At 36.7% G+C, this 17,145-nt stretch overlaps 1 protein-coding gene across 4 annotated transcripts in view; it reads right to left on the reverse strand.

The window, feature by feature from the left end:
- Positions 1-17,145, reverse strand: part of CDC42BPA (CDC42 binding protein kinase alpha) — a 210,663-nt gene that overhangs the window by 119,834 nt on the left and 73,684 nt on the right. For all 4 annotated transcript variants that reach the window (XM_019473719.1, XM_019473720.1, XM_019473718.1 and 1 more), the window contains exon 5: positions 11,892-12,040. In XM_019473719.1, coding sequence (XP_019329264.1) covers positions 11,892-12,040 — 149 coding nt within the window. The remainder of the gene's footprint in view (positions 1-11,891; positions 12,041-17,145) is intronic.

Raw genomic sequence — 17,145 nt, forward strand, 5'->3', positions numbered from 1 at the left:
CAGGCTGCCCAGGGAAGTGGTTGAGTCCCCATCCCTGGAAGTATTTCAAAGATGTGTAGATGCGGCACTTCGGGACATAGTTTAGTGGGCATGGTGGTGTTGGGTTGACAGTTGGACTTGATGATCTTAGAGGTCTTTTCCAACCTTAATGATTCTATGATTCTATTGCAATTAATCGGGCAGAAAACACATAGACCATTTTAACATTATACAACTTTCACTTCCTCAAACATAATGCATGATATTTAGAATTATTGTGATGAATACCATGTTAGACCATGCGAACACTGGGAGCAAAATCTGAATTCCTTTGCACGCTAAGTCATCAGGATCAGGTAATTTTTGTCACAGTATTGTGAATTGGCACAGAATCAGGTATGAAAATGTTTTAATAGATTTTTTTTTTCCCCCACGAGTAATAGCACCACTGAAAGACAAATGCCAGGACTAGTAATGGCATTGGTAAGGAACTGGCTAAAAGAGAGATGACAATGGGTAGGTACTGAAAGAGGAAATAAAATCAGAGGAAGATTATTAGTGGAAATCCTCCAGGGTCAGTTTTGAAACTGATTTAACATTTTAGTTAATAAACTTGGCACAAAAATAAATGGCTGCTAATAAAATCTGTAGATATCACAAAGCTGGAAAGCAGCAGTAGCAGCAGGGAAGACTGAAATATCAGACATACAGAAATGGCTAAACTGAAGACTACAATAACAGAAATCTGATTAAATGTAACAGTGTAAAATGTAAATTCCTGCCTGTTGATAGTAACAGCAGAAACTTCACCTATACACTAAGACCTTATCAACTGTAAATGACAGAGGAGAAGGAATGGGTACACCAAATAATTATATTATACCTGTACCCTTTCAGTGTGACGGAACCACGGCTCTTGGTTTCACTGGGAGAAATATCCTAGCAGAGAGAGAAAAATACTGCAGCTAGAACACAAGTTCTTTCTAAAATGTCACCTGGAATATTATTTACAATCCTTGTCATTAAAGTTTCATAAAGTTGAAAGCTGTCTGACAACTTTAAGAGTGAATGACAACTTTAGGAATGACCATACTCAAAACTGGCATGAAACACTACTTCAAAAATTGTGATCTGTAAAAGAAATCCCTAAAATTTTAACTTACACACAAGAAACTTCCATCAGGATGCCAAACATGTGCCAAAACCTAACTGTAGCTCCAATTGTATGAAACAGACCAAAATGAAGTAGTCATTGTGGTACAGAACTTTAGTTCTTTTTCATCACTACTAAACTCTTTAGAGTTAGACCCACATTTAAATAAAAAAACATTAACTTTTCCAAGTCTTCTTTCTATTTTGCCATACTTTCCCATGATCAAAACCAGTCTTTGAAGTACGGCACATGTGGATTCCTTATCTTGCCTTATTTATTGCAGTCCCAAAAACCTACTAGCCTTTTTGGAAGTATTCATCATCTAAATGTTCCGCTTACTCTTAGCTGTAGCTTAGCTGTTGTTACATCTACCCAGTCAGAGATAAAATTAACCTGGACTGAAACACCATAGCTCTATTGCTCTGCTATAAAAAAGAAAATGTGTCCATCATATGAAATTACACACTGTGTTTACTTTTCACTACACCTGTACTCCACTTTCTTCATATATTAAATGAGGATATTAGTTATCTTCATATTCCCAGATAGAGCATGTAAAACTCCCATAACACCTCAATGGGATGCCATCTGATGCCCAGTTGACTATTCACCACTTAATTGGCGAGGCTCATTATTAGACAATTTCAAGCTCTTGCTTCTTTGGTTTTTGTACAGCTTCTGCTTATCACTGTGTAATCCGCGTGGCACTCTATAAAGTTACCTCTTTTCAGTCACTAAGACAGCCTTTTACATGCTTAGCATGCAGCCGCAGGATTAGTCAGTATGGAAGTATTTCTAGTAACAATTTATCTTTTGCTAAGCAAAAATACTGCAGCGTATACACAAGTAAGCATATTAAAAATGAAGTGTGCTTGTATAAACATAACATACCAATATATTTATATGTAAAATTATCATTAAATTAGTCTATGATATCTCTGGGATCTGAGGAGGATTGTAAGAATATGATTTTTCTAGAAGATCACTGCACTAGAGATCAAAACTGCACTTTCATACAGGAATATTTTATACTTTTTTAAAGCAACTCTAAAGAAAAAACAATAGTTCTATTTAATAGATAGGCCCCTATCATGTTTAAATCACAGGAAAAAGATAATGATTTGATGGAAAGAATATGGAAACAATACATTCATTATTCTTACAAAACAGAAATGAAGGAAAAGAATGAAAAATGTATCCTAAACACTCTCATCCCATAAACCATTCAGAATGTGTTTGAGTAGGTTCAACCTGTAAGACAGTCTTTATTCCAACCAAAAGCCAAGGATACATGCAGGAATAAGCTAGACCAAGTTTGAAGCATATGTCTACAGTTCTACTATTCTGCCATGTAATAACAGACATAAGACATAAATAGTTTGATATATGTTTTTTGCTTTCATTATTGTTAGAAAACAAACAAACAAAACATATTGACACACACACGATCCAGATATAATAAACACTGTAACATCTGCCTAAAACTCTTGACAGCAACAGACTGAGGAAGGAACTGTAGCCAGAGGCTATAAAGGAAGAAACGCATTTGGTCTAGATGCATCCCGGTATCTCCAGTACCTGCAGTAGCTTGGCAGAAAAACATGTCAGACTTTTAAAATAAGAAGAAAAACAAAAAGTGCACTGTTTGCTCAAACACACTAAGATTACACTTATTAAGAATAAAGGACAGTGTTATTGAAAAAGTCTTTGTATTCAAGTTGCATATGTAGTACACTTTTTTCTTTTAACATAAAGCATAAAGCACAATGCTTGCTTAAAAAGAAAACAAATTCATAATTTTTTTTTTAGTATCTCAGATAGGAACTTAAGGCCTGAATTTTCAGCCCTTAAACTTAAGCAGAATCCTAAAATAGCTGTACCTGCGTAAAAGTAAATTCCTTTCTGTGCTAAAAGTTCAATTTCCTATATGAAGAAGACAGAACTTTATTACCATTATACCAGATCAGATTTTAGACCCCCTCCCCCTTTTTTTTTCTTCTCTTCTAGCCAGTATTTTCTCTTTTGTACCTTTCTAATGCCCTTTTCCTGGATTTTACACACTGTATCTGATTAAAAATTACTGAGTTACAGTGGCAGTAGTATCACTGCTTCCTCCTGCATGAGGAAATGCTAAAGGCTGCCCCCCAATAGCTAATAAAGAAAAACTGAATAGCATAAACATCACAGCACCTGAGTCAATAAAGATTTTAATACAACTTTTCAGATAAAGCTCCACAAGGTCTTGCTTCCCTGACCCCAACCACGAAGTTTTTTTTTTTTCTCTTCTAGCCAGTATTTTCTCTTTTGTACCTTTCTAATGCCCTTTTCCTGGATTTTACACACTGTATCTGATTAAAAATTACTGAGTTACAGTGGCAGTAGTATCACTGCTTCCTCCTGCATGAGGAAATGCTAAAGGCTGCCCCCCAATAGCTAATAAAGAAAAACTGAATAGCATAAACATCACAGCACCTGAGTCAATAAAGATTTTAATACAACTTTTCAGATAAAGCTCCACAAGGTCTTGCTTCCCTGACCCCAACCACGAAGCCTTCCATAACTGAACCAAGCATGACCTTATGCAAGCATCTGCTTTGTAAGCAGTATTCTAATTTGCAAGATGTTAAGTGACCTATTTTTTCTCATGTAAGAAGTTAAAATCTAGTAATGTTTTGCTGTTATTAAAAAGGAACACGGGGTAGGCTCTTCTAACAATACAACAGCTCTTCTGGAAATGTAACAGGGTAATGCTTACTGTAGAACAGCTTCAATGCAGACAAGGTTATTTGGACTGATGCTTCCTTAACTGCCCTTTCAGGAAGCAGATTCTTGCACTGACATCTTATTGTAATTAAGATATCTTGCAAGGATATCTTAATTTACTATGAAGAAAAGGACGTATGACATTTAGTGGTTGGGGCAACAGCAATTAAATTCAGAAATTCGAAGCCCAGATTTCTACTTCTCAGATCTGGCAGTTCAGATAGTGAAGACATTCTCACCCCAAATCCATCAAATACTGGGCAGAACACTCCATCAAGAAACTAGGTAAAAGACAATGGTTTAAAAACACTTTTTATAAGGTGTTCAAGCATCTCAATGTTATGGTTTTATACTAACACTGCAGGAATATCAAACAATAAAGCCAAGTTATTATTGCTTATTTATGCGATGACAAATGTACATAACACTCAAATTCAGAAGATAATTAATTTGTCCTGTGCAGCTTCTAATCTGATCTAATCTAACAACATAAAGCCAGCTGTATTTCAAATAAAAAGGAAGAAGCAAAGGGCCCATAATTGTAAATAAAATAAAGGCATTCTAAGGAGGAACTTGAGGAGCACATAGGGTATTAATAAATGAAAATTTGAGACACTACGAAAGGAGGTAGTTATGAAATAAATACTGTGTTCACAAAAAGAGATAATGAAATGGAAAGTCCATTGAAAACATGAGGCAGTTAGTCTCCTTCTAATATAACAAAAAACCTGAGAATAATGAAGGCTCCCATCACACAACTGCCATCCTCATTTCTGCCTGCATCGTTCTGAGCTTTATATACAAGAACAAAATCACTGAAAGTGTTAATTACCAACTCTATCCTCAGCCACCAAACAACGAGCTAATTACACCCTTAGAACCACAGTCACTAGGACTAAAAATTCAGAAATAAGGAAAATGTTTTTGTCCTACTTTCCTGCTGTTGATTTTGGATATCAAAGAAAGTAGCAGAAGAAAATATTTCCAGGTCTGAAATAATCAGAAAAGAATGAGTGTAAAATTATAGCTTAACTCACATAAAAACAGCTTACAAATGGGAATGTTTTGTCTTCAAAAGAAGTTACAAAATTTTGAAAACACCTCTAACTTCATAAGACACTGAAACAGATCTCACATCAGAGCTATGACAGTTCTAACGTGGACTTTCTTTTCCACAAACACCACAAGTGAAATGAATCTTTATGCTAGAGGCAGCAGTATCTCTTAGAAAGTTCCATCACATTTAGCATGCACTGAGCCTTGCTATAAACATTATTACTTGGAAGGCAAGACCAGGGGTTTTTTATATAAGACTTTTGGCATTAAGAATTTTCCCATTAAGGTACAAGGTTAAAAAGGATCCTTTTCAGTCAAACTATTTCTTGTCTGTCTCTCTCATTTTCACTTTTAGAAGGGTTTACATACTTCTGTTTTATGACAACCGCATCCAGTTCCTACGTAAACAGGATTACATACCATCTGACAGAGTGCTCACATACATCTGCCTTTCAAGGAACTGCACCCAGAAGATATACCAATCTACATAAAAAAGAAAAAAAATCTTCATCTACACATTCCTCCTTTTCCTACGAGTCTTCTTTCTAATAAAGGTATAACTGTCTAGCTAAAGGACTGGTGGGGACTCACCGGAAAGAATGGAGGGGTGCGCTCCTTGTCTTGCTGGCCTTCCTCAACTGACAATAATCAACAATTTCATTCCTTAGGAGGTAGGTATCAGACATGAAAGGGGAAGGGTTTACTTCTGAGGGTTTTATGGCTAGCTACATTTAAGGTACCCCAGCTCCAACAGCTTCTTGTGTCCCTTTTTTCTTTAAAATCATAGAGTTGAATAAATAGACAGATATCTCAAGTACCACTCAGTGGATGTAGAGGAAAAAAATGGGCACAGGGTGATGAACATAGATTTTCTTGGAAAGACCAGCTTAAAGTGATTTCCTCCTATTCTCCTTCTTCAAACAGACTGCAGAATTGACCCAGGTTAGTTAAAATGGAAAGTTACTTCTAACTGGGACCAGTGTCCTCATTCAGTTCACTGCACAGCCCCACAAACATTTGTTTCAGCAGAGCAGTAGGGATGTTTGGAGCTTGAATCTTGGGAAGACAGGAACAATGGGAGAAAAAAAGGCTGAAGGATACATTTGTAAAAGCACCTCCGCTGAAAGGACTACTCAAGGCTACTATCGCTTAAGGCACTGGACTCAGGGTTTCTAAATTCCTTCTGCTCGAATAACACAGAATATAGGTCTATGCTAGCTCAGGCACCCATTACACAGCTTTCACTTAAATTAACACTCCCACTAGGCACAATACTGTAAGAAACCATTTGTCTTCTACATGGTAGCACAGCCAGTCTGATCCACTAGCTCTTGGCACTCTAAGCATATATGGGTCTTTTATTTCAAAATACTTCTAGTTCATCACAGGCTCCTTCGGAAATCCTACCAACAAATTCTAGTCAAATACCATTAACCTCCTACAGTCCTCACTGCAAATGGAATGCCACCCTGAGGGGGTACTATGGGAGCAGCTGCCAGCATTTACAGCATATATAGGGTCACAGGGCAAAACGAAAGCCCAGAGTCTGTAGAGATGACCTTTGTTTCCAGCCCTTCCTCGGTGGAAAAATGGAGAGGAAACAGAGAGCCTAGACTCACAGAGCTCTCCTGCCTCTGTAAAGGAATACCTTGTAAGGAAGCACTAGCTTACCAAATACTCACTAAAATAACTTTCTGTCCTGCAGTTTTCCATGTAAAACTAAACCATGCAACATTTCAAAGCAATACATTTTCAGTAGACTATCAAAATAATCTTATGTTATTTTTTCCTTATTTTTCTAGCCCTGTTTCCTTCACTCTCAGCACTTTGTAAGGACATCTTCATGTGTGTGTTCGACATTATGTCTGTTGCAGAGTTTGGTAAACACTTAAAATGTGTTGTTGCTTTCTTTCAAACCCACAATTACGGTTCACTTTACCAAAGGCCAGAGCACTTGGCTCATCCTTGTGCCAACTCAACTCAGACATACCATGCAATGCAGCTAACTCCCTAGGATGTGCCTTCCACCCCCAAATTTTCCACTTAAGCAAATTAATGATCAGGAAAGATGGGATACACCCAGAAGACAGAAAACCACTTATTCAGCAAGTCAAAAATGGATATGCTGGCACTGAAACTTATAGTTGAAAGTGAAATGCATCCTACAAAGAATCCCAGATTTCAGCTGCCTGCTAGCTACAGTAAATATTTCAGGGATGTCCCTAAGATGATTTTTACTGAGAACAAATAGTACCTTCTTGTTAAAAGCAAAGAAGAGGCTGGCTTGATAGGGAATAGACAGATCTTTTATCCCTCTAATGCATTTATTCCCTTATGTTCAGTATTTCTCAGAAAGGATGTCACTTCCACAGAGAATTCTGCTGCTCTACATTTCAAGAACTCAAATGTTCCAGTGAAGCCCAACTTAAATTTCAGAAGTTGATAAAGAAAATGGAAAGAGTAGAAAAAAAAAATGCATCTGGTGGTTTAGAATGCTAAAATCCTTCAGACTAAAAGACAGCGGCAACTAGAAATCCAGAAACACACTGATCAAGCTAACTGTAATCTCCCACACCTTATGGAAGTTGGTGTGTTTACACTTTGCATGCCTATCTTTTCACATGCAAAAGATGACATCTGAAATGTATGTAACTTGAGAGCTTGCCCTGTAGTCTTAACTATTCTCCCATAAACTTAACCAACAAAAATAATAATTAACATAGGTGTTTCATAATCCTTCCAAAATATTTTCTTAGTAAGACGGTAAGTGAGGATTGTTTTACCATTCAATAGAAAAAGAAGACTGTTTAACGTGGGTGTGTGCCAATATATGAAAACTATTTTAAATGAATATTTTTGCAGTGGTCTGGAGGATCATGAGCCTAAATGTTGAACACTCCCTAGCTTCACGTTCGCTCTGCACTGAATCACTGTGCAGCCCTGCACAGAACAAAGAGATGGAGGAAAGAAAGTCAAGATGCAAATGACTTAAGCGTATTAACACTTATAATTCTGTACTATTCAAGAAGCTGGAATGTCCCAAATGAAATTTAGGACAGAGACAGACTTAGATGCGCCCTTACTAAAGTAAGGGCTGTCTCAGAAGACAGCACAAAAGGCAGCAGCACAGAGACACTGAAGGGGCATGCAAAGCCACCACTGGCACGCTCACTGTGCCTAGGACTAGTATGTGCCCAGAGGGTATCTTTTGCAATGTTCAGGGGAAATTTCTTCCAGTGGCAACCAGGCCTTCTAAAGTCTTTTTTACTTAAAAGGACTTAGACAAAACCAAGCATTTCACACCTCAGTTTCCACCTTACATAAAATGGAGAGAAAACCTGGCTCACCAATAAAATAATTAAGGAGTTAAAGTCTCAGCTGTAGGAAAAACAAATTTTACATGTTTGAGGTAATGCAACACACATAAATAAAGCGCAGCTACCTAGCTCAAGCCGATAAAGAGTTTTACTCCAGCCCACACCTGGATATTTGATAATGCATGCAAATATAAGCTTTTAACATATACCATGAGGAATTAAGTAACAACACAACCTTGCAACTGAAATTAATATTAATGCATATAGAGGCTTTTTTCAGTCAAAACCCAAAAAAAGGTGCTACAAATCTATAAAACACAAATTGATGTTGATTCCTAATAAATGTAAAATCTCACTCTGTATGACACTACAGTTTGCAGAAAACTGGCACAAGACAATATTTAACCTTGGCCTACAAGCAAGCATCACTTCATTAGTACAAATTAGTAATTTAAGGTATCAGGGGTAGGTATAAGCTTTACACAAACTCCCAAGGAAGTCATGCATTTGAGAGATACACATGTGTACTTTCTTCCTCATTGTGAACACCTGCACATATACTTAACTTAGATGAAGTTTTCTTTCTAAAGCTAGTCTTGGAGCTGTCAAGGTCATTTGCTAACGCCAGCGCTGGTGCATTTATAACAATAGCAAAAGCTAAGATACACATCAAAGAAAAGGCCGTTTTGTTAACATTCTGAGCCATCATTTAACTATGAGGTAAAATACCACATGATTTGTTCACAGAAATTAATTGGTCAGAAATGAAATATTATCAAAGGTTTATATTCTGATTGATGGTATCTCAAAAACATTCTATCACATATTTATTTAAACTAAAAAGTGGATAAAAAACAGGAAAAAAAAATTAAGAATATCCTAAAAACAGTAGTACTGATGTTATTTTCAGCTAGCAACTTTTCTCCTTCTTCAATTCAGTAGGTTATCAGGAGACAGCTTCGCTAACATCATGCAATTTCTCTGCACAATTCTAGTAATACCTAGATTTTGATCTCCTTCCCACTATAAATTCATCCCATAATCCCACAATGCTAGTGCAGAAATGGCATTCAAATTTGGAACTCCAAAACCTGAAATACAGTCATAGCAATTTAATTTAAGTAATGCTGAGGTTGCTTGTATTTGATGTTTGAGAACCTTGGCCAATGTACTTCAGGAAAGAAAAGTGACTTGCATTTGACATTGGAGTGGTCTGAACACCAACTACCACTGCAATCAGTATCACTCCCAAACAAAACTAACTGACAACGGAAAAGTGATTAATGATAGAAAAGAGAAAGAGGAGTGGCACACCAAGAATAAAAACAGAAATAGAGTTTTTAAAAGGTACAAAAACATTCAGAGAAAAAGAAAATCATCATCGAAGTACAACACTATGTATGGTTAATGTGAAAATCTATCCTGAAAGAACTGGGGCACTAAAAGGAAACAAACCAAAACAATCTGCTATCTCATTGTATGAAAAAAACCTGGAATGAAACACGCCTAAAGCATGATTTCTAGTTCACTAGCTACAACTCAGATCAAATCCTGATGCATATTGGCTATTCATCTGAAATGCCACTACTACAGCCGTTACATTATCCATCTTTAGTAGTATTTTCCTCCTTCTTCTCCTATGTCCTTTCCTGTGTGCAACACACTCCCAAAAAGGACGTGGCCACCACAGTTAAACTTTCAGAAAAATAACATTAGTGGCACTTAGATGATGTGTTTTCTTTTCCTTTCTTTTGCTTTTGCTTTGCCAGTTGCAAATATCCTAATAAAACTAACAGTGGAATGGGTCTCATTTCAAAGGCTGATCATTTAACACATACCCAAGTGCTCTTTACATTTTTAATCTTTGCAAAATATCCCCTTATAAACAGGCATTGTATTACAACAGTATTCATGATAAAATTCCAAAGTGGCATTCAGAACTTTGTAAACATGGGAAACTCACTGGCAAAGCCACAAATCAAACAACAAAGGACTGGGAACGTATAGGGACTTCTATTGTTAAACATTCATAGTAATAAATATGCAAGCATAATAATTAGTATGTTGTTTTGAACTGCAACAGTACTGAATTTTCTATCAAAATTTTACATCGACACCTATTTCATCTTGGGGACACTAACTATTTGAGGATGGAAACATCACATCTGCTGCATATTACATACTAACAGTGCTGAATTACAAAGGTTTTGATCTGGAGGAAAAGGTAGAAATGGTGGGCATCTGTTCTTTTGAGAGAAGTTACTACCACATATGCAGACCTATTGGGAAAATACACCAGTTTATGTAGTACATTAAGTACTCTCCACCTGGTAACAGGAGATAGCATCTCAACAGTTTACCCACAAACACATTTTTAAAAGTTAGATCCAAATTAAACTGAATACCAAAACCTTTCACATCACGTCCTACGTGAACAAACCGTTTCTCAGAAATAACACAGTTGAAATCTTCAAAATTCAAGAAAACTGCTTAAGGAAAATACTCTGCCTGGGTTTTTCCACAAAGCGTTATCACAAAGAGCTCTTTTTAGCAGGTAGACACAGTTCTTCAACAAAACTAGCAGACTTCAAAATATTCCAGAAGAGCAATTTGCAGCTTAGCACCACCCCACCTTAAAGCACTCTTTTCATGAAAAGCCACAATCTCAAAGGAAACAAAACACAACCCAGTAACAAACCAAAACCAACTGCAATACACCTTTTGGACAAAAAAAAACCTTTTCTGGAGTGAAGCAGCCAAGTGGGAACAGTAAAAGAAGGAATGGCCAGTATAGACTCTGATTAAGGGTGATAGATGGATGTATCAAACAAGCTCACTCTGCCAACTTAATGATTCAGCTTAAACAACTGGGAGGTTTCCTCCTGTTTTCTGTCAGAGCAAAGTACATCTATTGTGTGCATTTGAAAATTCTGCCTCTTGTAAGGTAGTCTTTTGCTCTGCATACAAGAACTACCACGGAATTCAGCAGAGAACGATACATTAAAGAAAAGATGACACTAGTTTTGTGGAAAAATCAATCATGGCCTCTAAAAAAGCTAGACACAAATAACAATATATTCTGTTCAAAGGAAAATATTTTTTTTTATATACCAAGTTAAAGATAAGTACCGCAATTTAAGTACTTCCACTTATTTAGCAAAATACCCTCACTTCATTTTAAAGATAACTTCATTAAGTGCAAAAGAAAATGGTGAAAAAAATCCAAAGCAGACCACACAATGGTGTGTTTTCAACTTCCGTATAGATTGAACAAATTAATTAAGAAACAGAATCTGACCCTTCAATAAACCTGTTCAAAGTTGATTGTATTTCACAACCAGGTTTCCAGTTTTGCTCTTCTAGATTACGGATCATTAACTTTGAAACATGCCAGTGTGCAAGATTCATCACGTGCATTCAGATATTCATTCATGTCTCCGACCGTATGGTACAAGGTTAGCAACAGTTCTCAATAACCACAAGATGTAGGCAGGTCAGCTCTATCGTGCTTACTATTACAGCAAATACTTGCTACTAGCTTAAACTCTTTAACGGGAATTATTTTCACTCCATCAAGTAACTCCCCATAACTCCAACAGGAATTTGGAGCTCAAATTACTTACCTGTGAACATAATGCAACTGATGAACTGAATCAATAGCTATCACCATTTCAGCCAAATAAAAACGCGCCATATCTTCAGGTAGTCTGTCCTCAAACTTGCTGAGCAACGTAAGCAGGTCTCCTCCAACATAGTAATCCATAACCAGGTACTACGGAGTGGGAATGATAAGAAAACACGGGGGGGGGGGGGGGGCGGGGGGGGAAACAATTTTAGCCACAATTGAGTGAATCAGAGACTAAAAACTAATATAAGCATAAAAATTAATTTATTGCAAAAATTATTATGGCATTAAAAAGCTAACCAAGATGCTTAGATGTTCTGAAAAGAAGTAGCTGGTTCAGCCTCATTTTAATATTTAACCTACTTGAACATGTTTCATATTTATACCTCCGCAAATACAGTAAGCCTCATGACAAAATAGTATCAGCTTCATCCACTTCCACATCACCAAACATAAAATATTTAGATACTCTGGATTCCCTTATAAAAACAATACCCTTCAATAGAATGCAAAAGGAGCAAAGGATTAAAGCACAGAACTATAAAAACGAAACCAATTGTGTTAACTTGGGATCTCATTTAAGGACCCTAATTTCCCAGGCTTCCCTTTCCCTTTTTTCCTACCATCTTCTTTTCCCATTAAACAAATGATTTTGGAGCATAAAGTTTTTAGACTACTCAGATTGAGGCAGAGAGTAAGAGACTTCCAGTGGCTCACAGTACAATTCCAGATATCGTTGACGTTGCACACAATACAGGATCTGCCAACGTACAGTGGAAGGTGTCACCTTCTCTAATTGAACTGATAGGGAAAAATACGCTTGATTTCTGATTTATTAATGAAACATAAAACCTGCTTGCCATTGAATCAGGTGCAAAGACTTTAAAGAGATCAGAACCTTTCTCCATTTTACTACATTATGACAGAGCAAAATGCCACTTCCTTTAGAGACATGGTCAAAATGACTGGACAAAGTAAACTTGAGAAAAGTGGGAAATTCATTATTAATATCTTTTTATCTTAGTTTAGTTTGTTTTAATTGTGGAACAGCAACTGGCAGGGCAAATAGGAAAAAGAAAAAAAAAAATCAAACTAATTATAACAAACAAACCAATTATAAGCAATCGAATTTAACACTCCCTGCTATGACATTACTTTCAAACACCATTGTGGACAGACTAATTAGAATAGTTTCCCACTGAAGCATATAGTATCTGAAAGCTTTTGCCTAGAGTTCCAACCTCAGCTTCCAGGAAGGCAGCATATATCCGCATTTGAAGCGGTGACTCTTAACAATAGTGTATAATGAATCACAAACAACAGAAAATACTAAAGATGTAATAAAGTGTATCCTAATTTGATTCTTTAACATTTTGGTAAAGCAACTTAAAGGGCCTTTTTATAATTAGTTGTCGTCATTTTTTCAAGTCTTTCCTACCTTCAGAAAAAGAAATTAAAATATGCAGAAAAAATTCTGCAAAATTATACCAGCTATAAGGAAGATGTGGGGCAGGCAGAAATCTTAATGCCAGTTCCTTTTCCCTCGTACTTTCCATAACAATAAAGGTGATGAAGAAAGATTTTAACAATTTGATACAGAATAACCTGAGCATCCTCATTGATTCCAAGTGCGTGAAGAAAGTACAGAATGCATTTCCACAAAATTCTAAATATGCTGACAATCAAAATTTCATCTGCTGCTTTGTGACACGAATAGTAAACTTCTTAAATTATGCTCACAAGCCTTACACAAGATAAATATCTTCTATTCAGTGGTGCTCCTACGCTCCCTCTGAAACAAGATCTACAGTACTAGTTTCTCATGTTTTACAGTTTTAGAAAATACATTAAGCCTTTGGAACTTAATATAATAATTATTAACTGATACACTATATAGTGAGATCTGCAAGAGCTTAACTTATTGCTTTGAAATTATACTGAAAAAAACTCTTAAGATTCTCATAGCTGATGTGGGATCTCTGCACTCATTCTTCAGCATTTTTAAAAGCAGTACAACTTAGTAACTGCATATACCAAAAATAAAGGAATTTTGGCTCTGACAACACAGGACTCCGCACCTCCCATTTTGCAAGAGCAACACAGTAGCCTCATCACAAGGAAACCCTCAACTCCTCAAATATGCCAACATTTAAACTGTAACTCACAGTATTAAGGCGTGCACTTGAAGTTAAACACATGCGTAGGAATCAAAGCTAAGTTTAACAACTAAGTTTTTAATAAAACAATTCAGTCAATGCATAGCATCCCATCCAATGTCAAAAATCCATATCCTTAAAAAAAAGGTTATTTTTTTTTTTTAAAGCTTTAAAAATACTTTCTAAATGCACACAATCATCCAGATCTATTCAAGCCTCAAATACTTCTCAAAATACTACTGTACAACAGCACCATCCTTCCAAGAGAAAGAAAAAGCACAGATTTAAAGACATTAAATTCTAGTAACCAGTGGCAGGTTAACATGGGCATTTAATCCTAAATCACAGACTCGTTTAGGTTGGAAGAGACCTCTTGAGATCATCTACTCCAACCTCATCTGCTCAAGTAGGGTCAGCTAAAGCAGGCTGATGAGGACTGTGTCCTGTTGGGTTTTGAATATCTTTAAGGATAGAGACTCCACAACTCCTCCAGGTAACATGTTCCAGTGTTTGACCGCCCTCACAGTAAAAAAGTGTTTTCTTGTGTTCAGACAAAATTCCATGTGTTTCAGTTTGTGTCCACTGTCTCCTGTCCTGTCACCGGGCACTACTGAAAGGAATCTGGCTCCCTCATCTTTATTCCCTCCCATCAGGCATTTATACACATTGACGATAACCCCCCCCAACCCTTCACTCATCTGGGCTGAAGAATCCCAGCTCTCTCAGCCTCTCCTCACATGAAAGATGCTTCAGTACCCTAATAATCTTTTGGGCCTTGCACTGGAGTGCAAGCTCCATCTCTCTTTCACACTGGGAAGCCCAGAACTGGACGCAATACTTCAGATGCAGCTGCATCAGGGCTAAGCAGAGAAGAAGGACCTTCACTGACCTGCTGGCAACACTTTTCCTTGCAGCCCAGAACACTCTTGGCCTTTTTTGCTGCGAGGGTGCATTGCTGGCTTCTGGTCAGCTTGTTATCCGCCAGGACCTCAAGCAAAGCTGCCTTCCAGCCAGCTGGCCCCCAGCATGTACTGGGTTTATTTTATTCCACCCCAGATGCAGCACATTGCATTTCCCTTCGTTGAACTTCATGAGATTTCTCTCTGCCCAGTTCTCCAGTCTGTCAAGGTCCATCTGAATGACGGCACAGCCATCTGGCGTATCAGCCACTTCCCCCTGTTTTTTATCATCTGCGAACTTGCTGAGGGTGCACTCCATCCCATTGTCCAGGTCATTAATGAAGATGTTGGCCCCAGTATTGAGCCCTGGGGCACACCACCATTGACTGGCCTCCAGCTGCACTTTGTGTCACTGATCACGACCCCCTAGGCCCAGTAGTTCAGCCAGTTTTCAATCTACCTCACTGTTGCCTATCTAATGCATACTTTGTCAGCTTGTCTATGATGATGTTACGGCACACAGTGTCAAAGGCATTACTAAAGTCAAGGTAAACACCATCCACTGCTCAACCACATCTACTGCTCAATCTACACAGGGTTTGTTTTTTTTTTTTAAAGGCCACTTCTGTTATATTTTACTTTAATAAAAAGCACATAGAGAACAAGCGATACATTCACACTAAAATGATGAAAAACAGTATTACTGATATTTTCCCCAGCAGGCTGCAAAACTAGCTCCTGTTAGCAGACTATCAAAGATAAAGAACAGAAGCTGCTCTGTGCTTCGTGAAAATAAAGAAACTGGCAAGATTAAAACAAATTCTAGCAAGCTGTTGAGAAATATATAATATTTTCTTTGAAATACTGGTAACAGTAAGATCAGAATTACATAAAACACAAGATTATTTTTACTGTCCACATTAACAAAGCATGAAGCTGGCTAGGAGGTATTTAAGCCAACAGCTAGATTCACAAATGCAGAGCCCTGTTTCTATATAAACTCCACCAAAATCCATGGATCCCCAAGTATCTGAGCTGACAGAACAGAAAGCAATATAATGGCAAAAAGCATTGCAATTCTGCAAGAATTCCATGAATAGCACTTCTTTTATTGGACACGTTGGGAGGGGGAAAGATTATGACTGCATAGTAGATTTTTAAGAAAACATTAGAACTTACTAATGATATAGAATCCCAAGCACAGAGCAATAAAACCCAAATAAGCAAAAGCTATCAATGTGCAGTTGTTTTTTTACTTTTTCAGGCATACATATTACCAAAACTGTATCACAATCAAAACATATTTTAAGTGGGAAAGATTTCATAGAAAATTGGCACTTTTTCCTCATATTAGCTTCTTTTTGCAAGTCTTTCAAAATACTTGAAAACTAAATAATATTAAATATTAAAGAGACACTTTAATCTACAGCTTCCAACTCTTATTTATGAACATTTAGTGGCATTTTTCGATGCTGCAAAAACATTTTATTAGTTTACAACATCTTAGTGGGTTTAAGTCCTCAAAAAAGCAGACTAATAAAATGAACTATTGTTTCAAAACGGGGCTACTCCCTATTTCTAACTGTAAAACAGTAATCAGCAATGTTAATCACAAAAATTAAAGTCAAATAGAAAATTTTACATATTACCTGTATCACAATCAAAACATATTTTAAGTGGGAAAGATTTCATAGAAAATTGGCACTTTTCTTTTTGCAGTCTTTCAAAATACCTGAAAGCTAAATAATATTAAATATTAAAGAGACACTTTAATCTAAAGCTTCCAACTCTTATTTATGAACATTTAGTGGCATTTTTCGATGCTGCAAAAACATTTTATTAGTTTACAACATCTTAGTGGGTTTAAGTCCTCAAAAAAGCAAAGACTAATAAAATGAACTATTGTTTCAAAACGGGGCTACTCCCTATTTCTAACTGTAAAACAGTAATCAGCAATGTTAATCACAAAAATTAAAGTCAAATAGAAAATTTATGTAAGTGCACTTTTATTTTTATGAATCCAGTTACACTGGAGTGACGAATTATAAGAAAGAAGATGCAGATAATATTAGCTTCTTTTTGCAAGTCTTTCAAAATACTTGAAAACTAAATAAAATTAAATATTAAAGAGACACTTTAATCTACAGCTTCCAACTCTTATTTATGAACATTTAGTGGCATTTTTCGATGCTGCAAA

Source organism: Aptenodytes forsteri, unplaced genomic scaffold (genome assembly GCF_000699145.1).
Source record: "Aptenodytes forsteri isolate BGI_AS27 unplaced genomic scaffold, ASM69914v1 Scaffold280, whole genome shotgun sequence".
Classification (NCBI taxonomy): Eukaryota; Metazoa; Chordata; class Aves; order Sphenisciformes; family Spheniscidae; genus Aptenodytes; species Aptenodytes forsteri.